The 27,251-nt window shown below is 36.3% G+C and overlaps 1 protein-coding gene across 9 annotated transcripts in view; it reads left to right on the top strand.

The window, feature by feature from the left end:
- The window catches only part of camk2d2 (calcium/calmodulin-dependent protein kinase (CaM kinase) II delta 2), a gene marked incomplete at its 3' end in the record, with an annotated part of 40,002 nt that overhangs the window by 1,755 nt on the left and 10,996 nt on the right, over positions 1-27,251 (top strand). For 7 of the 9 annotated variants that reach the window (XM_082165813.1, XM_082165814.1, XM_082165812.1 and 4 more), the window contains exons 2-13: positions 830-924; positions 13,730-13,789; positions 13,889-13,943; positions 17,994-18,059; positions 18,570-18,642; positions 19,081-19,183; positions 21,793-21,876; positions 22,492-22,586; positions 22,805-22,927; positions 23,059-23,142; positions 23,657-23,699; positions 25,329-25,369. In XM_082165813.1, the coding sequence (XP_082021939.1) occupies positions 830-924; positions 13,730-13,789; positions 13,889-13,943; positions 17,994-18,059; positions 18,570-18,642; positions 19,081-19,183; positions 21,793-21,876; positions 22,492-22,586; positions 22,805-22,927; positions 23,059-23,142; positions 23,657-23,699; positions 25,329-25,369 (922 nt within the window). The remainder of the gene's footprint in view (positions 1-829; positions 925-13,729; positions 13,790-13,888; positions 13,944-17,993; positions 18,060-18,569; positions 18,643-19,080; positions 19,184-21,792; positions 21,877-22,491; positions 22,587-22,804; positions 22,928-23,058; positions 23,143-23,656; positions 23,700-25,328; positions 25,370-27,251) is intronic. The other 2 variants (XM_082165811.1, XM_082165817.1) reach the window with 1 other exon arrangement.

Genomic DNA, 27,251 nt, shown 5'->3' with positions numbered 1-27,251 from the left:
TTCCACATAAATTATAAGGTGTTTGATATTTTATTTAAATTGTTAAATTGTTGTTATTATTATTATTAAAACAAAATTTCAACAATATATTATTGGAAATGTATATATACTGACTTGTTACATATACATTTTATCCATAAATTATAAGGTAATTTATATTGTTTAATTCTAAAAAGGATTCTCTTTACAGTAAATATTGCATATAAAATTACATGTATTGCCTGTATTAAAATATAGTTTAACTATACTATAGGTGACTTAATTGTACTGTGATTTTTACATAATTTTTTCCCTCAAAATTATTACAATTTTCAGTAACACTATATTTTAAGGTGACATACATGTATAACAAATATTACAACTAACCCTAAACCAAACCCTAACTGTAACTCTATAGTGTAGATAATTAATATTACTAAGTACATATTTGAGTAAGTACAATGTAACCCAATTTTCTAAAAGTGATATATGTTGAAAAAATACATCATTCTCTCATTCTGTTTGAGAGAAGAACAAACGCACCATGGGGATATTTAAGGTGATGTGTAATTAACCCCCTCGTTTCCAATAAGCGCATTGACGGATTTGGTGTGTGCATGTGGCCAGCAAATATGCCAAGCAATTTCAAAACACCCACACACGCTCATCAAACACACACGGACAAACAACCATGGAAAATCATAGTTGTGTAAGCTTGGAAGCGCTCAGGCTGTGCCTCCACCATGGCACAGATTCTGCTCTCCATGCCATATGCTCTATCTGTTCGGCATCAGGGCCTCGTGCCCATTTTTTTCCTCACAGTCTTCTCTTTTTTTTCCCTCTTCTTCAGGGGCGCGTTCTCTGTCGTGAGACGATGCGTGAAGATATCATCCGGCCAAGAGTATGCGGCCAAAATCATCAACACAAAGAAGCTGTCAGCCAGGGGTAGGTGATTTTTATTTGGTGTGCTCCTGTCAGGTGTGAGGCAGGGTTTGAGTGCAGTTAATGGAGCGTCTAGTGTAACCGAACATGGCAACATCCGGTTAAACCGAGAGAACGCAAATATGCATCTGGGTCTCATCTGGAGCTCTGTGCGTGTGTTCTGACGTAACAGCTTGTGTCTAGCTGTGAAGAAGTTGAAGGGATTATGTGTTTGAGAATCACATACATCCACAGATCAATCTGAATACTGTATAAATGAATCTGGATGTAGTAAGTTGAGTGCTTTGTGTTCTTGTGTGCATAAGCACAGTAACAGGTGAAATGTGAGCAGATATATGTATATGTGTGTGCTTTCAAAGGCTTTGGCTGGTCTTATCCCCTGTTGGAAAGTGTGGGCATAGAGCGACCCAGTTCTTTCAGATCCGTCAGTGTAATTGTTGCTGTTGGCCTGTTTGCCTGCAGGCTCTGCTGCTATAGGGCAAAACAACCAATCAGCCTCCTTCCCACCCTCAGAACAACCAATCATTTTGCTTCTCCCACAGCATCTCTCCTCCTAAGAGCCAATCATATGACTCATGTTGCTTTTTTCTATGAAACAATTCCTCCAAATCTTTTTGCTTTAAAGTTACCATTTACGAAATGTAGGATTTCTGGATCATTAGGATCGAATGAACCCCCCCCCCCCCCCCACCCTCCCTCCCTCCCCTTTTTGCACAGTGGAATTGAAATGGACACCTAGATTCCGGGATCAGTATCACAGCACTGGTGCATGCTGGGATATCGTTTCCAAAAATACAGCATCGGGTGGTGTGGCAGTTTATTCTGTATTCATATCTCTCTCTCTCTCTCTCTCTCTCTCTCTCGCTCTCTCTCATACTCGCCGAGCACTGCAGTGCTCCGTTGCACTGGATGATGGTCCATGTCAGAGATGGTCTTAACCTCTCTCCGCGATAAGCCCAGGAATTGCGATTCTATGAGCACCCATAAATGCCACTGCACACAGACACACATATAAGCACATTGACACTAGACCCTTCCTCGCTAGTGGGATCATGACCCCCAGTTCCCGATTAATGGTAAAGGGTGAGGTGATTACTGATAGGTCAAAATCTTGCAGTTTTTCATTAATACACTGCAAAAAATCTTTGTCTGGTTTTCATTGAAAACATCTAAATATCCTTACATTCCACTGCACTGTAATCGACCCCTGTGGTGAAAATCACGTTTTTAATGTTGTTTATATGTGGTGTTTTTAATATGCTTTTAAGAAAAACCAACCATGTGCAAATTCATTAGTCAAAACCATTGCTGAGTATTTTCTCCTTAAAACTAAAAAAGGCGGTTTTGAAATTGCTGGTGTTCCTTACGTCACAAACTACCTTGTATCCAATCACGTCAACGTGCCGGAAGGCTTTAGCATTTCATTAACTATTCTCTGAAATAGGGGAGTCTCAAGAGAAGCCAGGTTATCCTATATTTCTCTGTTTATTTGAAAATCATTTAGCAATATAGAACGTGGATTATGTATATGATGTTTATTACAATGTAATGATATGATTTTCTCCACTGACGTTGTTCAAAGCTTTTCTAAGGATACTTATTTTTAGAAGGCAGACTGAGACGGCGAATGGGAACATGGTTTGTGTAACATTAGCAGCACATTATTAGCTGTTTGATAACATCGTCAAGAAAAAGGCTAATCATATCAATTACCGTTATGTGTCTGATGTAGAGAGCGATACATAAAATGCATTACCATTCTGATACATTGACATGTTGATGAGCCTGTATAATTCACTCTTCCACTACTTCTGAATCAGTTTCTGGTTCAAACATATATGACTGAATTAAAACAGTATTTCCACTTGCCATTGTGTAGCGTTTACTACAGTAAAGTTGTCCGAGCTGGTATTCTGGCATCAGGTATTCTGAGCTTGTCTGATTGAGTGGAGGCAGGGCTCATTTGCATATTCATGGGTCTGCGTACTAAATGAAGCAAGGGTGTAGTTACATTCAAGCTATTTTAAGGCATGAAGAATTTTTTTTCACAGGATTTTTTTTTAAATATGTCATTTTGGTGATAAAAAATTTGTTTTAAGGGACACAATTATTGACACCCCAGGTGAATATGGTAAAAAAAAGAGATGCCACCATACTTCCCCAGTTGATTGATTACATCAAGAAATGTGAGCATATTGAAATGTTGTTTAAATATGCAAATGAGGTATTATCTAATTAAATATGGGAATACAACTGTAAAGGTCAAATTATGCAAGTGCTACTGAGATTTCTAACTCAGTGCATGAGAAAAAGCTCATTTTGAGAAAACAACGATTAAAGATATATTGTATTTGAAATCTACAGACACAATTAGATAAGTGCAATTAATAAACAACACTGAAGTGTATTTTGGATGTTTTCTTTCTACTAGTCTGAAACAAAATGTTATGTAAAGCCAATTTGCACAAAATCTCAAAATTGACCTATGTATGGAAAACAATGTTTTTGCGTGTACTGTCATGCCTTAATAATAAAGGTTCTAAAAGGGGGTTTCGCACTGAAGCCGTAGAATAACTATTTTGGGTTTCCTAAAGAACCTTTCAGTCTTAAAAGTACCAAGTACTGTCTGTCATATGACAGTGACAACGTCAACATGATTGATATAATATGTCCTTCTTTCATACCCATATTCATACTAGAACATATATTTTTAATGGCTGTTTCAAACTAAATGTACCTACTACAATATGCGGTTTTAAACATGCTATTATTTTTTTTCATTTTTTTTTTCAACTTTAGTTAGTGTGTAATGTTGCTATTTGAGCATAAAAAATATCTGCAAGGTTACAAAGCTCAAGTCCACTCCACAGGGATATATTTTATTTAACAGAATTCACTTTCCAAGAACTACAACGAACAACTTGAATTGGTCTGAAATTTACGCCATTCTTAATATTTACTAGCCTGACAAGCCAGACCCACATCAAGATGTTGGGTCTGGGAACACACCATTGGCAGGGCTCAATCCGAGTGGTGGGATAAACAGTTGTCTTTCAGATTCCCTCTGCATGCAATAGGATAGCGCTACAACCAACCAGAACGTTTTCCCACCAGCGGAGCTAGTTGATAGATTAAACTTTTGCCGTATCCGGTCGGCAAAACTTTTTTAAGAATTCAGTGCCGATCTTTGGGCCTCATTCACCAATATCTTCCTAAGAATTTTCTTAAGTTTGTACTTAAACTTCCTAAGAAAAGTCTGCATCGGATTCATGACATGTTCTTAAACAACAGAATTGCACCTGTGTTCTCTGGATTGACGTGTTCCACGTCTTCGTAATTGAAAGCGCGTGCCAGTTGTTCCTAATTAGCATAAGAAAACACCCCGAAAATTCCCATATAAGAACATGACACTTCAGGGCCGTGTGCAAGAAAAGTTGGATAATGTCCAAAAGACGCACAGACGGTTGTGGTCCAGCGATCACCAAACGAAAAAAGAACTTCAGTAATTCTGAAATAGAAATTCTACTGCAACAGGTAAATGCCACTGTAAATTGCAGTGTAAGTGTTTCTTTGCATACTATGATTTTTTTTTTCAACAAATGATCAGAAATACTTTACAGTAAAATACTATTATTGTAAACGACTGCAGAATTAAATAAAATGCAGTAACCAATTATTTGGAGCAAACTGTCATCACTCAAATGTGCGTAAGAATGCTCTTGAGTGTGCGTAGATTTTGTTCTTAGCTAAGTAAGAACAAATCCAAGATTAAAAAACATTAGTGAATGTCAGAATCTTCGTAAAAAGTGCGTAAGTGGGGTTTAAGAACACATTTCTTCGTAAGAATGGTTGGTGAATGAGGCCCTTTGTTCTTTTCTCAAAGAAAAGCTTAAAGTCGACATGAAATCAAAATTGACCCTATTTACTTTGTTAGCGCATATTACTAGTCTTGTGGTGAACAATTAATCCGTGCAAGTTAATACAGAGAAAAAAAATTGTCTTCGATTTGTCTTCAAAGCCGATTCGAAAGACCACTGTTCGCCAGCAGCAGCTCTTCTTTGTTTTCAAGTAGCAGGGAATTCACACGGAATCGTCACAACTCTGCCGTCATTATGTTAAGCCCGCCCACCGACTCTATACACGATGTGATTGGCCTGACTAGAGTTTGGTTTTTCAAGCTCGCACGCCAACGGAGAGTTGCTAGACGACACTGGCTGCAAAATAAAATGTGCTGCTGCTAGGGTGCGTCTAGATTTCTAGGCTAAATATTTACACCTGAGCAGATGAAACTCGCGGATATGGTAACGGGCGGGAAGTTTCCTGAACATGCGCTAAGCGGTGCCAATCACAACACACTGGGCCAGTTAACCAATCACAGCACATTTTGTATTTCAGAAGGAGTGGCTTCCTCGAAACATGAACTGTTCAGTGCGTTCAAGACAGACTGGGGAGAGAGGTGTTGTAATAGTGTAAAATAGGTGAAAAATCAAGACTTCATAAAAGGGCATAATAGGACCCCTTTAATGTGCTTTTTGTTAATAATTTTGTTATTAACATTTAAATGAACTGACAAAATTGTGAATAAATGTTGGCTAATATTGAAAATATAATTTTTAAACAGAACTGAATCAACCTTATTTTTATCAAATTGTCAGATTGCGTAAAAATAGTGTACTGCTCTTTAAAAACTTTTTTCAGTTTTTATATTGTGATAATTTGTTCTTTTTATTTTAATATATAATATTTCATATATTTTTAAGTTAATATATAATTATAAATACATGTATATATATATAGTTATCACACCCCTCGTCTTCAAAAACCTGGATGTGTGAGGTAGCTTTATTTTCTAGTCATGAACACCCCATAAGGCTCAAGTTTCCATCATCAACACCAAACCAGAAATGTGTTTGTCACCAGCAAAAACATTTCTGTTCACTGCTCTAAATTTACTGGGGATATATGCCTAAAAGTAGTAATATAAATCTCCCATTGGAACTAAAATAAAATAAACTTACAGTACACTCTCAGCAAATAAATGTGTAACAATTGTACCTTTAGGGGTACAACAGCTTGTCACTTGGGAAGTACCCTTAATAGGACACCTTTGTACCTTTTTCACCCCTAAATATTATTTATTATATAATATTATTAAGTAGCAATGTGCACCTTAAGGTACTACTATGAATCTTTTAGGGGTAAATGAGGTAAAAAAAAAGACCTTTTAAGGGTACTGCCCAAGTGACAAGCTATTGTACCCCTGAAGGTACAAATGTTAAAAAAAAAATTCTGAAGTGTATGTTCAAAATACACAATAATCTTTGAAAATAATTGATTTAATATCATATTTTGCTTCTCAGGTCATTTTGTCTTGTTTTTAGGATGTTTAGGTGTGTGTGTGTGTGTGTGTGTGTGTGTGTGTGTGTGTGTGTGTGTGTGTGTGTGTGTGTGTGTGTGTGCGGCTGTGTGCACGCGTGCATGTGTGTGTGTGTGTGTTTCAAGACAAAGTTACTGATTAATACTGAGAAATATTTGTTGTGTAAAAATAGAAAAACACAGAGGAGGATAAAGACTGTAATCGAGAGAACTGGAATAAGAAAAAAGGCAAAAGACAGGTCAACAGACAAGCTGTGTACAGATTGTGAATTACGTAAGACAAATGCAATGCAGAGGCAACAAAATACAGAAAAGTACAACGAGAAGGATAGTGTTGGAGATAGATGAAGAGGAAGGAGATAATGAGAAAGCAGACATGTAGACTGGTGTCTTACAAAACAACCAGATGGTCATTGTCCATGTTGATGGCGCTGCTCTATGTGTTTATGTGATACCAGATGAATGTTAAAAGAAACAATCTGCTAGTTTATTATGATTTAGTATCTTGTGGTGAAGATAACTGAGAAAAAACAAACAAAAAAAAACTGCACTCTCTAACCTCATCTGTCCTCATTTAGTACTCCTGAGCATTGCAGCGCTGTGCTCAGCTGTACCTCATTTTATAATCACTGCTTTGATACACTATGAACCTTAGTGATGGTTAACACTGTATTTTATGTGATGTGAATGAAAACAAGGCTATGAAGAACGATCTGTTCAATCGTTGTTCAATTGTTGTGTAATTTGGTTTTGATTGTTGATGAGACAAATTAGAATTTATTATTATTAGGCTATATAACCCTCTCTGCAACAAACATTTTTAGAGCATAGATGTTTTACATTTTAGAGGTGTTTTATTTCATTCAACATTCACAGAGCTTATTTGACAAGAGCATTCTGTTCCATCGCATAGGCGTATGCCATATTTGTTGTACCTATTCTTTCAGTATATTGAATTCACAATCAGTGAATTCATAATGAATGTTTCACATTAAGATGCTAAGACAGACATTTCTGCAGAGAATAATTCAGAGATGGTGTTAATGAAGAATTCACATGAGCCCTTGTCAGAGCTGCTGTTCAAGACAGAATGTTCACTATCTCTGAATCTCCTTGACCTTCGTTGAGTCATTCACTCATGGTGTGCGGAAGAGAGACTACAATCACATGAGAGGTTATGGTCCTGCAAAGCTAAAAATAAACTCATTGGTTTCTCAGACAGCACCTCTTTCGCAGCCATACAGTACTCACACACACACACACACACACACACACACACACACACACACACACACACACACACACACACACACACACACACACACACACACACACACACACACACACACACACACACACACACACACACACACACACACACACACACACACACACACACACACACACACACACACACACACACAAAACACACACTCTCTCTCTCTAAAAAAAACTAGCTGGTTTTGGAGCTTGATTAAATAATGCTTTGTTTATAATGAGGACGTTTTAGGTCATGAAACTTGCAAGATGTTTTAATGGTTCAAAGACCTCTTATATGTTAAAAGATTAATGCAAATTTGATTTCTCATGTCATGGCCCTTTAAAGTGTACTGCCGAACCAAAATATACATTTATTTTGAAACTTGAATGTCATTTATTTAAGTATGTTTCTAATTTCTTGTTTGTAATGATGAAGTTGCAATTTAGTACATTTAAAAAAAAAAAAAAACTTTAAATGTAATATCAAATAACACACTTATAGTTACAATTATAATCAAGTACTTTGCATGTGCTTTAGTATGTTAGTTAGCACAACAAAATAAGAGTAGTTCTTAAAAACATGACAAAAATTATTTATGAACAATTTACTATGAAACAATTTCCACTCAGAAATTGTTAGTAAGTTCCACAAATAATATCAAAGAAACGGCAAATAACACATTAAAGTAGAAAGACTGAAAGATTATTTTCTTGTAAAACGCATTCCCATAATCTTTCGTTCATTTACAACTTCGAAAAATCTTTTTTTACAGTGTACTTTAAAGATTTGAAGTACATTAAAAAGTGCACATTTACTGTAATACAATAAAGTGCACTTCTTTTTCACAAGGGCTTTTAATAGACTATTTGTTCTACATATTGTTTGTATATATCATAAGAATAACCAATTTGATAACGTAGAAGAAGATACTGCTGTATTCATAAAACACTGGTTGGAAAAAAACTATTTCTGCTTAGATTCTGCAGTGAGAACCCAATGGACACTTTACTATCCCATGAAGCCATGAGAGAGAACCTGTCATATTGGTAAATGGAGTGACCCAGCTGATGATGGTTTTCACATGATGGCACATGTAGGACTTTACTGTATTTGTACTACACACATGCACATTTATAGAACATACTTTATTAATAGTCAGAAAGTAAGTAAGTTCTTTTGAATCAAATGCAGTACCTATAGGCAGAATGATGCAGTGGAAATAGGATTATTTGGCTGATATCTGTCAGATATTATGTCTATGCTCTCTCTTTCTTTCTGGCTGCATCTAAAACCCAAGGAAGCTGCTTTGTTGCCCATATCATACCTGCAAAGACAGCATTTTTCAAATGCGACCTCTTTCTCTGTTCAGGCTGAGTGCAAAACTAGTAGGTCAGACTGTGTAGTGTAGCATAGAACCAAATGCCTACTTTAATAAACTAGGCCACAGAATTCTGAGGAGAGTAAGCTAGGGCACTTTTAATTAGAGACACATTCTCTCAGTTCCCCGTCTCTCTTTCTTTTTTTTTTTTGCTCTCTGACCAGTTGTTCAGATTCTCTCATGTCTGAGGACTTTAACTCATTGGAGAGTCTGTGGTCATTTCCCTGAGAGACATGGAGGAGCTAAACATCTTTAAAGTTTGCAGAATAGTCTGTGAAATGTTTCATGCTATACCATGTTTCCATCGAGAACTGAATGTTCTGTTTTAAGCTTGTCTCGGTGCTTTAAGTTGTACATCCTCAGTGTGTCCTTGATTTTGCATGTGTGTGTGGACAATCTTTTGTAATATTTTTCATATTCTGACTGGATAATTTGGATAGAAGTCATCTTACCAAAAGTGATAGATTGATTCATCGGCCTGGGCAATAAATCAGCTATTTTGAGATTATTGGCCCTGCTTGGCCAATTAACAGAAGCATTAGCTCTCCCTGATGTCTCCTTAACGCCTCTGATAGTGTCAGTTTCAAAATCGACCTTCAGCCTAATCAATGAATAGTGGAATATTTCTGTTTGAAGTATTTTTAGAGGTAATGATTTTTAACAATAATGTATAAAACTCTTAAAACCATGAGCTCTGAAGTTGCTTCTTTAGAAGCCGCAAATCCATGTGATTTTTTAGCTTTAGTTTAGTTTTATAGTGTAATAGCCTAATTGCCTGTGAATGGTGAACACCTTGGATCCACCAATCAGGGGGTGCGTTTCCCGTACAACACCGTAACGCGCTGCTTAACTACCATAGTACGATACATCGTTGAATAAGTCAACTAGCTAGTCATGACTGTTTCCCGAAACCGCATTGTCGCAAATTTGTTGTTCAACCACGTTGGTTAATGAGGTGAATGAGGCTCATTCTTTATATGTACTAGAGCACGTACGCATGTGCACTCCTCAACGGTGCGTTAAATCTCTCGACAAACTAAGAGACGTAAATTACATTTGCGTATATTCGAAATGAAAGATATAGCCTAGATTGTACTGAATGTCAGCTGGCTTATTTTTTTCAAGATAAGGATTTATTGAGTCCACATGTCATACAAACCAGAAACTATGCTTTTAACCACAGGTCGAGACCTGTCGTTCCAACTACACAACTTTGCGATGTTGTTTGCGAATGTTCGTTGGAACTATGGTTTCGGGAAACACAGACTCGTTGAACTATGCTGATAATGACGGAACTTGCAACCATAGTCAGCTAACAATGTTTTCGTTGTATCAGACGCTGTATCAGACTTCCATTTCCACAAAGCATTGCGAATAGTGTAATTGAATCAGTTCTACCAGAAAGACTCGGGAGAGTTATTTCAATAAACCATACATTTATTGACAGCTCAGCAAGCTGATAATCTACAAAGTCATTTGGCGTAGGCCCCGTCTGTAGTGCATAGTCCGAGAGTATCGGATCTGCAATTCCTGCCTAAAGATGAAGGCAGGGGCGCAGCCGACCCCCCTCCTGGGAGGTATGGACGGGACCATCCTGGTGGTGGTGGGGAGGATGGGGGTAATCGTCGCTTCAGTATCTGCGAACTCAAACATGTGTAAGTACCGTGCTTTTATACAATAAGCATAATAATATGATTGGATAGAAGTGAAGCAATAAGTGACGTAATAATTGAGTCTTCCCAGCAGAACTTATGCTAAAGCTTTCATTTCCACTCAGTGCAACTTATAGCCTATACCCATATGACTAATTTGCAACAGACTTCAAATATATTGCATGTTGTACTTTTTATAAATATCTATTAATCAAGAGTTTTATATTTTACCATCGGTTTTTTATTTGATTACGCCATTTTCAGTGCTTCGTGGACTATGTGGTTAAATCCTTCATAGACATACTGTATTAAGTCTTGTACTTTTCCCTATTTTTGTTTTAAAACCAATTTTTTTTTATGTTGTAACCACTCTGATGAATTTGGTTCATGGCTTAGAACCCTTTATTGAAGATTTTCTAGAAAACCCTGGAGAAAACGAATGGGAATATTGAAATTGGCAAGTGATGATGGTATACATTTGCAAATAATCATGATCAAGTTGACCTGCCTGGTGCTAAGAGTGGTAAATGCAGTGAACTGCAATTGCATTTGAATGGTCAGTTTATGCATTCCCCCCAAAATACAAATATGCAAATTTGCTATACAATTTGCACAAAAAAAATGTATCGTTATGACTATACTTGCATATACTTACAACTATTGAAATGCTACATGTAAATCGAGCTGTTTCTGTGTGATAAAGAAGTCAATGAATGCATGAAGTTGTTCTCCTCTGATCTGAATATAGACAGCTGGATAAAGGTCATGAGATTTTGAACCTTGTTATTTATTTATTTATCAAGCATGATTGCTATAGCCAAGTCAAAGAACTAGGTTTGGTCATTCATTTCAGAGGTTTATTGCTTCTCTCTCTCTGATGATCTCAAATCTCTCATTAATCTCCTGGAAAAGCAGCACAAAACATGAAGGAATATCTCTCTCTCTCTCACACACACACACACACACACACACACACACACACACACACACACACACACACACACACACACACACACACACACACACACACACAGACACACACACACACACACACACACACACACACACACTCACACTCACACTCACACTCACACACACACTGCTGCAGTGCGGAAAGCTTCAGATAGCAAATAAAAAAGAGAACAGCAGAGAAAAGAGGGGAGGAGGCAGGACTGTCAAATCTAGGCCTTTCCCTGCTAACTGACCGGAAAGCATTTTACACATACTGTACTGCATATATAGTGCACAAACTGCTCTACTACTGACAAGCCTGATTCATACCTGTAAATAGTCCAGTACAATAGGCTACTTTACAAACAGTATGTAAAAATGCCAGGATCCACAAATCTTCTGTCATGTCACACACACCCACACACACGCCTTGGTTTATGATTGAGATGGATTTGTTTTGCTCCAAACTGATGCTACGATTGATAGCCTAGGTGTTTGTCCTTATGAACAGTGTGTGCCAGTGGCTAGATGATCCATAATTCTGGTCTGCTGTATAAATTGTTTCATTGCTGTTTTCCAATAATGAAAGTGTTATTTATGATAGCGGTTGTTCTTGGTCCAGATTAATGGCACTGATATTGTTCAGATGTATGAATAAGCCATCTGCTTCAGTGTAGATCTGAGCATGTCTTGGGAATGCACAATTAAAAAAAAAAAAAAAGTGATGTGAGAATTATGTAACCAACTGTGAAGTCATGAGAAGATGGTGCTATAATTATACATTGTTAAGTACCTATTCATTTACTTGTTGTCTCACTTGTCTGCGGTGACAGGAGAACAGGAGATTGTTTGAGAGTTCTGCTGTAATTGCATGGGTTCTATGGGATCCAGAGGGTTCCAATATTTGCATGCAGGGCTGGTTCCACTGCAGAGAGGAAGAGAGACCTTTGCGTTCTGATTGGTGGAGGAGTTGCTAGACAACAGATGTCTGGCCGGTTGGTAGGTGGACTACCTGTGGAGGTGGGGGGGGGTTGATTAGTGATAGAAAGAGAGAGTGGTGTGGGGCTGAAAGAAAGAACCACAGATGAACCTTGTGAAATTGAGAATAAACTGCCAAACCTGAGATGACAACTGATAAACCGAAATATACTGATTATCATATGTAAAAATGGGAAGTTCAGTGATTTGAGCTAATGTGCATGCTATTTTATCCCCCTCGCCCCCTTCACAACTTAATTTATTCCCTCCATCTGAACAAAAATGAGAGAAGGAACTGAATATGGCCAAAGGCTGCGTGAGCTATTCATTTATGATCTCAATTCAAATTCAAATGAATCACATTTTCATATGATTCACCAGGCTTCATTTCACTAATGAGCTGTGATTATGAATGTGTGCAGTACTAGCATGCATTTCATGCTACATTTGCAGTATTTATACTGTGCACAATACGCAAAAAAATACCAGAATGACACCAACATGTGCAGTATTTTGTGTATTTTTAACCTTCCGTTTCCTATGTAACAAATCTTACTTTATTTTTTTAATTCTTCTTAAGTCGTTATTTGATCAGACTGCCAAACGTTAAGACATTATTACACAAAAATTCCATTCTGATGTATCTCTGCACCACTTGCTGAATTTAACATGCAACATAATGAGGTCAAGTGACAATGTTGAAGCGTTTATAATTGTTATAATTAGTAGGCTAAAGGCTATATATATACTGCACATTTTGCAGTAAGGAGCATTTCTGAAACAAAATGTGCTTTCTTAATTTGTCTTTTCCTTTGTGTGTTAATCGCTTGTTAATTGATTGTGACGGACTCCAGTCGCCAGATGCTTAAAAGTATGTTGAATCATGAATCGTGTCACATGATCCTGTAGGGAATTGTGTTTTTTTCTGCTTGCGAGTTAAGTTTAGTATGGTTTTTTAAATATCGGATTAGTACAGAAGAGAGAAGAGCGCATGTGGTTATTTATAGTTTTCTGCAGGTCAGGGTGCCATCTGCCCCTCATACACACTCGCAGGCATTAAAACACTGTCCTCTGGTGGTGATTCAAAGATCTGCAGGGCTCTCACAGAAACATAAGACATGAAAAAAGCACGGTTTTATGAACAGATCTGTACCTTGTCAGTTAAAACATCTCCAATGTATCAGCTAAAAAAAAATTTGTAATCTGTTTCAGATCACCAGAAGCTGGAGAGAGAGGCCAGGATCTGCCGTCTCTTGAAACACCCAAATATTGGTAATGGACTCAGTTTTTCCAGAGACATTCTACCAGAGATCTGTATTACCTTATGGTAACTAAAGATGAGGAAATGACGGAGCAAAATTCTCTTTGTAGTTCGACTCCATGACAGCATATCGGAGGAGGGCTTCCATTACCTAGTCTTTGATCTGTAAGTATATTACCTTAATTTCCTCTTTTTCCTCCACATTTCTTAGTAGGCTCAATAGGCAGAGTCTGAGTGTGGTTAGTATTAGACTGCCCCATTTACAAAGTGCCACTGATATTTATGTGATAGCAGGACGGTGCCCAGAGGGCAGCCTTCGGCAAACCAGTGAGCCTACTTTCAGCATTACTTTATAGAACTGATTTATAGAATAAGACGTTTTTGGCTACGTTCACACAGGCACAGCAGCTGAATACAAATGTTAGGCCTGTTTTAGAGTGTTAATTAGTTACGTTCACAAACAGTTTGATTATGAACGAGCATGACAACCCCATTCTTACAACAAAATGATATAATATATTATTGTGTGAACAGGACTATTCAAGAGTCATACCTGTTTGTGGGAATGTTTGCTTAACTTTGGCTAACATTCTGGCAAGGTTCTCTCTAAGTTATGAACAAGCGTTCAAAAATGATCTGGGGTCTCATTTATAAAACTGTGTGTAGGAACCTTACTAAAAGTGTACGTGCGCCCGAAAGGCAAAAATGGCGTACGCAAAATAATATTCAGACTTATAAAACCGTTCGTACGCCAGAACCTGCGCAGAATTCACTTTATAAATCCCAGTCAGCGGAAGATTGTGCGCACATGCGTCTCCACCCCGAAATAACCATATATGGAGCTTACAACGCCTAGTTTTACTATGCAGATCCTCATCTGCATATCATTTGCATATTATTATTCATCCACGTGATAACGTTTAACGGTACAAGACACATTACATTAATAAAAATCAAGTAGTTGCCTATCCTTGCCTTGTTTTTGAATACATAAATCAAATAGAGTAAAATACATTTCAGAGAAAGTTTTCTCAATCTTTTCCACTGGCCGAATTGTATTTTTAATTGATTTATATTTTTTATGGAAACAGATAGGCCTTGGGCATTATTTGTACGAAACTATTTTCTCAGACAATCTGGTATTATCATGATAAGCAATTATCTCTGTGGTTAAAACATTAAAACACAGCACGCCACAGGAAGTGTTCAAAAACATCGCATCCACAACAATATTTCTATTGATTGAATTTGAATATAATTTTTTTTGTAACTTCTCAGTAATGATTTCATGTTTAAGTGTTTAACTCCATTAATTTGAATGGCATATTTAATCTAAATGTTTATATCAGAAGTAAAACATAGTTTAAATCATTATTTTATTTATTTAAACTGTTATTTGCGTCAGTTTCACTAAACGGTCCAACGCGCTCGCTGGCGCGGACATTTAAGAAGGGATGGATATATTTCCTTCAAGTGACAGGCTTGGTGAGTGAAATTATATTTGTATTATCTTTCTGTATATGTTTAATTTTCTTTAGATTTTCTGTCTAAAAGTGACCAAAAAGACACTTAACTCCAGATCACCATCGGTGTTGCCAAACTGCTCCATCTCCAAAACGTTCGTACGCATGGGTCAGAGTTTGCGTGCAGGTGCGCACATTTTCCCGTCAAGTTTGTTTTTATAATTCACAACTTATGCGTCGGAAGTGGCGTATGCACATTTTCAGCCCCGTTTTGTGCGTACGCCACGTTTATAAATGAGGCCCCAGGTCTTTAATAGTGTTCTAAAAACGTTAGCACAAAAACATTATTTATATATTGTTTATTGAACTTTCAGAATGTTCAGAGAAAATTAATTTCCATTAATGTTTGCAGAATGATAAAATGGAATGTTCCCTTAACGTTGGTATAACCAAATTTTTCTAAACATTTAATACAAATTTAAAGAACATTTAGAAATGACATTTTCATAACTTAATGGAAACATTAGCAAAACTGTTTTAAAACATATGTTTGTTAGCTAGGTGGTTGTCAATCCTAAACACTGACTTGTGCGAGTGAGCGTAGCCTTTGAAATGGACCAGACCAGTGGATTGTGCTGACTTGTGTCTGTATGAAATAAAAAAATTCTGCTAGCAGCTGATCTGGCTGATAGGAGAAAGACAGACAAACAGAGAGGAGAACACAGAAGGACAGGCAGGCGGAGAGAAAAACAAGTAGAGAGAGGCAAGCTGTCATATTCAGTGATATTCAACTGTTTGTGACCCAGATTCACACAGTCTGACAAATGCTTGCACTGCTATTTTTGAATACTGTCAGCTTTTGTACGAATAAACATACAATGTTGACTTTTAGTGTAGTTATTTGAATAGAGCTCAACAGTACAGCCCACTTTATCATTGGTTTAGCCTCCAAAGGACCAAACAGCTATGACATGAATAGCAAAAACTACACAATATTACGTGATATTCGCAACATTTTGAGGAATACTAGTATGAACTACTCATAAAATAAAGCATTGTGAAAGATGTAATAGAATCAGTAGCAAATCAGTTCAGTCAGCTGCCACCAAAAAGAAAGAAAGAAAGAAAGAAATCTGTTAAAACCTGATAAAAAGTGGTATTCAATGATACATTTTTATTCTCTAGCTCAAATCATGTCCAGTTAATATGCATGTTGTAGATACAAGGCAATTTCTTGTAAAAAGAAGTATGCTTAATATGATTGTAAACTTGTAGTGTACTTCAAATCTTAAAAGTATATTTAAAAAAAAAAACTTGTACTTGCTGATAATATAATGTTAATGAAATAAAAGAGTGCAGTTTTCATTTCTTCACAAACTTAAGTGAGTTTTTTTTTAAAGTGCACTTTTTAATGTCAAATTAAAAGTTGTATGGAAAAGTACATTTTAAAGCATTGTTTTAAATATTATTTTGCCATGATTTAAAAAAGCACACTTATTTTGATGTGTTGACTAACATACTGAAGTACATGTAAAGAACTTGATTATAATTTTAACTGTAGTGTGTTATTCAATATTAAGTTAATGTATTTTAAATGTACTAAATTGCAACACCCCCACTACAAATATATTTAAATACATCATCAATCAAACTTTAATAATTACATTTCAATTATATTTTAGTTTACCATAAATGCTTGTCAGTACATTTGGCGGTATACTTTAACCACATTTATAACCACAAATATAAGCAAATACAAAATTGCATAAAATTATGTATTTGGCTATGTTCAGACTGCAGGTAAATGTGGCCCAAATCTTTTTATCATTCTTTTGTGCATGCGAGTCAGTCCAGGACGATGTTCTGTTCACACTGGAATCTCATATTGGCCACATTTAAATCAACAATGTGAACAGCTATACAAAAAAATCGGATCTGAGCAATAAATCGGAATTGAGCACTAAGGCTCGCGGTGTGACCTGTATACATTTCTTTGTATTGTTGAACACAAAGGAAGATAATTTGAAGAATGTGAGAAACTGAACAGTTCTGAGGCACCACTGACTTTGACTTCTATAGTATTTTTTTTCCCCTACTATGGAAGTCAATGGTTCCCCAAAGCAGACTGGTTACAAACTTTCTTCAAAATATCTTCCTTTGTGTGCAGCAGAATAAAGAAATGTACACAGGTTTGGAACAGCTTGAGGGTGAGTAAATGATGACAGAATTTTTTTGGGTGAACTATCCCTTTAAGTGTGTCAAAAGCTCTCTGAAGTTCAGCGAATTACATTTATTAAACCATAACAAATTTTGATATATTATTTTATATTTAGTATATTGTTTCTGTGATAAGTTCTTTTGTTTAATTTTTTTTTTCTATGCTTCAATCAGTTTGTTCTTTTGATTGAAAGGTCCTTTCTACAACCGCCATATTGAGCGTTGCAATAATGGTTTGTCTATCCTCCCCCTCATAATGTCTGTTGTTACTCCACTTTACAGTCTAACTGTACGACTATCTTGCAAAACACTCGACTTTGGAAATTATGGCAATTCCCTGTTTCTCTGGTAACAGTGACTTCTTTGATTAGTGAATCTAGCTTTAGGATTGTGTATAGAATAGAACCAGGAATGAACCATTTTAAAAATAGCATGTAGCGTTGTTTAAAAACCTCAGAAAAAGATCTCCAAAAACAGTTTCTCTGTGGAGATTTTGAATATCTTTTGATATGCAATAATTGACCTTTGACCTCAGGGTTACTGGAGGTGAGCTGTTTGAAGACATTGTAGCAAGAGAGTATTACAGCGAGGCTGATGCCAGGTAAGAACATGCAGACGGACACATTACAACAGTTGCACATTAGTACATTCATTAACGTCAAGTTTGTTCTACATAAAATATGCTTACAGACATTTCTTCTAGATCACATGACTCTTTTGTGAGCCTGTTTCTCTTTTGTGCAAGTTATTTATACTGATGATAAATTATACACTGCTTCCCTTTACAGCCTCGCCTCCTCAAGTGTAATTTTGCATGTGTAAAGGAAAATGTGCATGTGTCTTCGGGCTGGACAAGAAAGTGTGAAGCATGTTATTTATAGATGATTAATGACTGCATGCATTCTAATGTATGTACAATCCTCCATAACTGAGTTTTTACTTCATAAAAGGCTGATAAAGTCCCTATTATCTCTATTTTCCTCTAAGTTCCCTCTTTTTACTGATTGTTTCTTGATTTAAAACAAAACAAAAACTTGTGTTTCTTCTGCCCGCCATTGTCACACTTCCCCTCTGTCTTACCTTTCTCTTTCACCGTCTCTCTCTCTCTCAGTCACTGCATTCAGCAGATTTTGGAGAGCGTTCATCACTGCCATGTTAATGGGATTGTCCACCGGGATCTGAAGGTCAGGACACACACACACACACACACACACACTCACACTTCTCCAGACAGTGGCGCTTAATGTAGCAGAGTCCAGTGCTAAATTTAGCACAGTCTGACGTAGCCGGATCTCATATTGTCTAACAGAAAATAGCCTTGCTGTGTCTGAGAATCTAATATTTTATCCTTTCATCTACTGAAATCTTCACAAAGCCCTTTAGCTAGTGATAATCAATCCACATTTGCGCAGATACAGTTCAGACATTTGACAGAATTAGCTTTTTTGTTCTTCCTCCAAAATGTCTTTCAACCTGCTGAGGAGGAATGAGTCATCATAGCATGACTGCTGTTTAAAAAAAAAATGGATTCAATAAATAGCTGCTTTTAGAAAAGCCATTACCTAAGGGAGAATTAAGACCATTAAGACATATGCTTGTGTGTTTGCATGCTTTTCTTGAAGCCTGAGAATTTGCTGTTGGCCAGTAAGATGAAGGGGGCGGCTGTTAAGCTTGCCGACTTTGGTTTGGCCATAGAGGTCCAGGGTGATCAGCAGGCATGGTTTGGTAAGTACCACAAAATACTGTGTTGCTATAAAAGAAATTACACTTTAACTGAGTTGCATGTTTGAATTTGATGTTATAATATTAAAATAATTAATACAAGATGATAATTGATGCATGCAAAAACAATCACGTAGGACGATCAGTGTAGTTCAGTTTACGAATTAATCACTTTAAAGAGCCAGATCTTTTAACGAATCAGTAGCTTTGATTGAAAGTTATTAGTCTGAATCAGTCTACTCCCTCAGTGCATCAGATTGGTTACTGAATTAACATCTGACAAACGTTGTTTATACACTCTGGACACATTCAATTGATCAAAAGTGACTTTTAAATTGTTACTAAAAAATCTGAATCTAAAATAATCCTGAAAAACAAATAGGTTCCTACAAAAATATTAAGCAGCACAAGAGTTTTCAACATTGATAATAGTAAGAAATGTTTCAACACATTAGAATGATTTCTGAAGGATCACGTGACAATGACAGTTTTGCCATCACAGAAATACATTACATTTTAAAATATAGTAAAATTTAAAACAATGATTTTTAATTAGACTATGATCTCACAATATTACTGTTTTTACTATATTTTTGATCAAATAAATGCAGCCTTGGTGAGCATAAGAGACTTCTTTCAAAATAATAAAAACATCTTTACCTTAAACTTTTGAACAGCTGTGTATTGTTGTAAAGAGAATATTTAATTAAAACAAATATGCTACACACATAATTCAGTTTTTTTTTGTACGTAATTAGTACCAGCAAAGGCTGCAAAAACAGAAGTCTATAGGGAACACTATGGAGTCAATATAGGGCCATATATATCTGCAAAATAAAACAATGTTTTGCAAAAAAAAAAAATGTTTTACAAAAAAAAAAAATGTTTTGCAAAAAAAAAATATGTTTTGCAAATAAAAATAGAGTATTGAGAATTTTTTTTGCTTTTTTGCAAGCAAAAAAATAATAATTGCAAAAGAAAAGTTAACCACTGAGAGAAAAAAAAAAGTTTAGCAAAGTAAAACTTCAGCAGCATTGACTTTGCAACACATATTTCCCTTTGCGCCGCTCCTTTAAATCCGCGTTTCAGTCATCCGTGCCTCTGCGGCGCAAGCTTTCCTTTGCGCTTCATTTTTCTTTGCGCCTCGCTTTGTGTCCCTGATTTGACGTGGGGGGAGGGGTCAAGAGGTTGGGGTGTGTACAAGAGACGAAGGCGCGTCCCTCTCGGAACGTCATCAGCGCGAGCCCCAGACTTTTTTTTATTGACATATTTATAGAACATTAACAAAAAAGGCATTCGTAACTTCAGATTTTACAAACAAACCTGAGCGTACATACAGATATTACATCACAATATACATATTCTCATCAGCAGGCAAATAGAGCCCCAGACTATTATTGTCAATAATACATACCTGTGATCCATCACCCGTGCTGCGTTCCAGTCCAAAATAGTCATGCTCTTCACTCGCTAACTTCCCTTCATCTCGTTCACTCGGATGTACGTCATTGCGAGTGCCCACTACTGGCGGAAACTGCAATGGGCTGAACTGGAACGTCCTAAGCCCTTGATCACTTGGAATCAGCTGTGGAGTTGATTTATTATTTAATTTTTTTCCCTTTAATAATTTGTTTAATGCAGTATCCAAATGTTTATAGGTGTGTTTGGGTTGTTTTAAATTTAAAACATTATAATTAATATATCATAGAGTTGTCTGTGTGGTGGTGATTAGACGAGATATGTGGTGACGTCACAATCGTACTGCATTGTGGGACATATAGGTGCCTGAAGTGTACATTTGAAGCAGACTCGCTCCCTCGGTCAAAATCGAGGGAACGAGGGTCTGTCCATATAAACTTCCCTCGTCCACTTCACGAAGTGGAACGCACTTCAAATGGCGGCAGGGATTCCCCCAAGGGGAAGTGCTTAGGGAAGTTCGCAAGTGCGTGTCTAAAAGTGGACTGGAACGCAGCACAGCATGTCTCTGCTCCGCCATTTCGATCGATCCACTCGGTCTGGGGCTCGCGCTGATGACGTTCCGAGAGGGACGCGCCTTCGTCCCTTGTACACACCCCAACCTCTTGACCCCTCCCCCCACGTCAAATCAGGGACACAAAGCGAGGCGCAAAGAAAAATGAAGCGCAAAGGAAAGCTTGCGCCGCAGAGGCACGGATGACTGAAACGCGGATTTAAAGGAGCGGCGCAAAGGGAAATATGTGTTGCAAAGTCAATGCTGCTGAAGTTTTACTTTGCTAAACTTTATTTTTTCTCTCAGTGGTTAACTTTTCTTTTGCAAATTTTTTTTTTTTTGCAAAAAAGCAAGAAAAATTCTCAATACTCTATTTTTATTTGCAAAACATATTTTTTTTTTTGCAAAACATATTTTTTTTTTTTGCAAAACATATTTTTTGTTTGCAAAACATTGTTTTATTTTGCAGATATATATGGCCCTATATTGACTCCATAGTACACTGCTTTATTAGTAATTTTGCTGTAAACAATTCTGCATGACTAAGCTTTTACAAGCCAACTTGGCAAATAACAATATTCTAAACAATAATTAAATGGTGTAGAAACTGTTCATTTATTCCCCTAAACCGCTCTTTGTTCAGGTTTTGCTGGTACTCCAGGGTACCTGTCCCCGGAGGTCTTGAGGAAAGATCCTTATGGCAAACCTGTGGACATGTGGGCCTGCGGTAAGGAATGAATGAGACACAAAAATGTTCATCTCATGAGCGAGTTGGTGTGATGGATGTCACTGTTGAAGCTCATTAACTGATTATTAAATTATTGCAGCCTGAGTTTTTAAGCAGCATTGAATCTAATCAGCCAAATGGAGTGTCCCTGGTAAATTGTCTTTCTGTTTTTAGGCTTAAAACTAGTTAGTCCAATTCAAGCAGTTGAATGAATGTTTCAATTTAGCCTTGATGTAAAAATGATTGCACAATTATTCAAATTCACCACCAGGATGTTCTTCCCACTTACGAAAAGATGGACAGATGGTAATACCATTGTACTTTGAGATATAGATTCCAAATGGTACTGAATGATTGCCATATTCATGCACCATAGTATTTAAATAGTACTGTCTTTCTTCAAAGAATATCTTGGGACTGTCTTCCAAAACAGTCATAACATAGACATTATGTCCAAAAATATACTTCTACCCTACTCTGTGTGCTGTTTGAATAAGATTGCTTGAATACAGACATTATAGCTCAGTCTTTAGGTCAAGTGTAGCTGATATTTGAGAATTTGTTTGAATAATATTTCTCTCTGAATGTAGTTATAATAAGATATATGTTTCATAGGTGTGATTCTCTACATTCTGCTGGTTGGATATCCTCCATTTTGGGATGAAGACCAGCATCGCCTCTATCAGCAGATTAAGGCTGGTGCTTATGACGTGAGTCTGAATTTCTAATGATTTGCCTGGAAAGGGTTTAAAAAAAAGATAGGCTGAACACTAAGAACACACTATTAGAGCTACAAATGATGCCAATAACCACTTGGTAACCGATGATAAATTGATGTCATCCTCAGTTCCTTGGGCTTCTAAGACTTACAAATTCATACAAACTTATTAAATGACACATTATTGTGTTGTCTTATCTCTGTATGTAGTTTCCATCTCCTGAGTGGGACACAGTGACCCCTGAAGCTAAAGATCTGATTAATAAGATGTTGACTATCAATCCTTCTAAACGCATTACAGCTTCTGAAGCCCTCAAACACCCCTGGATCTGCGTATGTGTTTCAACACACAACACACAAACACACACACTAACATGCATTCTTCTTTATTATACAACAAAGTAATTTCCTAATCCTCAATAAGCTCTTGCCTTCATTCTTTGTCTTTCTTTGTCTTTCTGTAGCAACGCTCCACTGTAGCGTCTATGATGCACAGACAGGAAACCGTGGAGTGCTTGAAGAAATTCAATGCCCGAAGGAAACTCAAGGTTAGTTTTGGTCTGGTTTATTTTTAGACTTTCCTCAAACGTCTTCTACATGTCTTTTGACCAATCTTTAGCTTTCTTCACATGAATTTCCTGCACATGCAGTTACCTACTCACTACATGCAAGATCTAGATTTACAATGTTCCTTTTAAATGCAATGCGTTACATTTTTGCATTACTCCCTATCTAATTATACTAACTAAATATATTACATTTGTCCTTTTTTAATGGATAGTAAGTTAGTTATTTTGGGATAATGGTAGTTATGTGTTATCTACTAACTGGGAATAACTGGAACAAAGTGATAATGTTATGTGTAAGGGAGAGTTTTGCAATGCAACGCTGATTTGATATTTGAAGTTATTCTAGCAAACTAGCCATCCTCCAAATACATTATAAAAATGAGGGTATACATTGCTCCTGCTGTTCCTTCTGTACTATTCTTTCTTTCATTTCTCTCTTGCTTGTTGTTTTTTTCCTTTTCTTTCATTTCTAAAAAAATTTTTTTGCAACTAGGGTGCAATTTTGACCACTCTCCTGGTCACAAGAAACTTCTCAGGTATGTCTGGCTCTGCTGACCTGTATGTGTGGATGTGTTTGTTTGAGTGTGTTTATCCTACACTCCGGTTACACTTTATTTCGATAGTCCACTTTAGACACTAACTATAAGTAACTTTGCAACTACATTCTCTCATTAGAGTATTAGTAGACTGTTAGGTTTGGGTTCAGGTTGGTGGACCAAGTGTTAGCAGATATTAAGCAGACAGTCTACTAATACTCTAATGACTTGTAGTTGATGTGTAGTTGCAAAGTTAAAATGTCTAAAGTTGAATATCAAAATAAAGTGATACATAGACTCCCTTCTTTTTTTATCTTCTTATATTATGAACTTCATATCGTTATTAGTTAATATGTGGTCAATTATTATTATAATTTTTTTTTTTTTTTTAACAAAGGCTGTTTTAAAGTGAGGTGGTACAGTACTCCTTTTTAGACATTTTATTTAACATTTCTTTCCTGTTCATCATTGCTTTATCTCTTTTTTTGGGGGGGTCCGGTGTGTCCTGTGAGGTAAGAGTCTAATCTGACATAAGAAGGGGATGTGTTTTTACTCTAACCAGTCAGCTGGTTTGCTTGTTTGTCACACTTCCCTGTTACTCTGAGCTACTAATTACCCTTGTTTGCATGTAATGTAATGTAAACAGATTACATTCATAACGTTAACTTGCATTTAGTCTACATGTAATTTTTCAAATAAAAGGTTGAAACTGCAAATACACATATTCAATAATATAATAACAAACAGTACTTTATGAATGTAATCATGATAATAATTTTAAGTAAGTTACTGGGAAAGTAAATGTGTCCTGCCTTGCTCATAGAACAAGTATCTGGAATGCGTGCTCATTTTCTGGTTACATTTCCATCTGGATGTGTTCATGTACATTCTGGAATGTTACATTTATAAATAAGGTGTAATTAAAAGGTTTAGCATTTTCTCATACATGTTGGCTGTTAGCAAAATGTAGCTGGAAACATGTTATAATAGGATTATAGAAAAGCTTTAATTTAATGCATTAGATGAATGGTCGTCTGCACTTAATTTGTGATAAACTATTCTAAAGCAACTCTTTCTTCGAGGACAAATGTATGCACTGCTTTTTACTTTTGGTTCAAGAAGTTTGAAGACTATAAACTATGTTTGCAATGCTAAAGGTTATTATTATATATTATATTATATAAACATAACATAAACAGTTCAATCATCAAGAAATTATGATGGAAAAGTAATTATGTATATTTTAAAGGGATGATTTCTGTTTTTTTTAAGGTAAAAATGTCACTTTTTTTCTTTAAATTGTCCAGTTTACAGTCATAGGCAGTTAGAAAATTGTACAGCATATAATTTTTTAACACAAATGCACATCCTCTAAGAATAGAATTGCTTACTCTGGTATTGATTGTGACATGGGTTTAATCTTTTTGATCTTGTAGCCTTGCATTTATGTTTCAAGAGTTCCTATCCTAAAAATGAATGATTTGTATGACTGTGAGTTGTTTCTCTTGCCCGAGGTCTTGTGACACAATAAGGAGAACAATAATCCCAGTATGCCTGCTGCATGTGCCTTCATGGATTTGTAATGTAATACATAATTATTCATGTTCTCTTTTATTTTTCACCCAACAGCAGCCAAGAGCTTATTGAACAAAAAGACAGATGGTGTGAAGGTGGGTTAAGTCTGTTTCCTATTAATCTTTTGGCAAAACTAAGATATAAAGAACATGGGTACTTGGCAATGGCTGAGAGTAATCTTGCAGCAGAACATTGTGTATCCTTCAGGTTGCATTTGTTTGTTGATTGTTTTTCCAGAAATTCTGAGGTCTTTAAATAGGATCAGTTTCCAATTTAATGACTACAGTTAATATATAATATTAAATATGCTGTGGCATTTTGATAAATTCCATTTCAATTCCAATTTTCAGGTTTTATGTGAAATATATAAAATTTTGGCAATAAAAATCTAATCTATTACCTTTCAGTGATTCGTGAAATGTCTAGTTTAGTTAATTCCCTAAATTTGCTGGAAATTAAATGGAATTGCCCATCATTCTGACCTTTATTGGTATTTAAGTGTTTCAATATATATATACCTGAAGGATTTTATATTAAAATACTTTAACTTCAAGCACTATGGGTGAATTCACTAATAATAAATTGTGCTAACTAATAATTGATCACGGATGTTTTGCGATTCACTAAGGAAATGCAAATTATGCAAATCAACCAAACCTCCAAAATCTTTTGCTGAGTGCAGATCACTAAAAGTAAAGTGCAATCTATAATAAGCCTAATCTAGAAAGCAGGGTTTTTTTCTTAAGTGCCCCATTATGCTTTTTTGAATATTACCTTAGTGTGTAATATAACTGTTTTTGAATGGAATATGTCTGCAAATTTTTAAAGACCAAAGTGAATGGTAAAGTGCATGGCAAATAAAGTTATTGCCTCCTAAGAGAAAGAATCGATTCTGAACTGCCGAAATGAGTCGTCAACAATTCCAGTCTCACTTCCTGTTACATACCTACGTATAGGTAACAATGTAACACGTTTGCATAATGCCAGCCTACGCTCTTCATTGGCTACCCACAAACAACGTCTACTTTGACCCGCCCTCAAACACTGTAGTTGTAGCTGAGGCCTGGAAGAGTTTAGTTTGTGTTGTCGACATGTCGAGAAAATGCTGTTTTCTGCGCTGCGAATCCACTTTGCATGCACTTCAAAAAGAAGAGGACTCGCGCTGGAATTTATATGGAAAAACCGACACAGTTGTTACTGTTCGTATCAGAAGCCTCCGGAGCTGAAATTCAGATATGTTAAATGACGTTTCGTTTCCGACATGCGTTGCAAGCGGTAAACCAATCACAACAGACTGGGTTGTCTGACCAATCAGAGCAGGGTTGGCTGGTGGTAAGGAGGGGTTTAAAGAGGCTGAATCTTTGCACAAACCATTTTCAGACTCTTTGAGAAATTAGGTGATGTTCAATGTATATTATGAGAAAATTAAAGTGTTTTTTGATCTTGGATGCATGTTAACTTATTGTTGGAGACCTCCAAAACTAAATTAAAACAGCATAATAGGGGCACTTTAATTTAAATATGCATGGTGCAGCACTATGCCAGATACCCTATAAGATGCAGGTTTTTGTGATTGTGTTTAGTGAATCTACTTTTTTTCTGGTATCATTTCATGTCTGATTTTATTTTCTAATAAACTAAAATTCATCTAAAACAATAGCTAAGAGTTTTTTTTACATCTGTTTTTGATATGAGTAACAAAATGTGATGATGATTTGTTGTGCAATCCTGTCACTCATATGTCTTTTATGTCTTTATCAGATTTTATATAAGAGAAAATTAAATAAAAAGTTAAGAATGCATATGTTAATATGCCATTTTACTTCCACAATCTGACATAATGTATGTACGGTTGAAACAGGAAATTGCACAAGAAAACATATAGTGGTGCACAAGAAATTGATTGGATCATGGAAAGTGCACTGATGATGTATTCACAATAATACCAAGAAGACCTATTAGGAAAGTAAATGGGTG

This window comes from Leuciscus leuciscus (assembly GCF_965113295.1).
Source record: "Leuciscus leuciscus genome assembly, chromosome: 3".
Classification (NCBI taxonomy): domain Eukaryota; kingdom Metazoa; phylum Chordata; class Actinopteri; order Cypriniformes; family Leuciscidae; genus Leuciscus; species Leuciscus leuciscus.
Note: the sequence above shows the minus strand (reverse complement) of the source record. Positions and strands in the feature narration are given on the sequence as shown.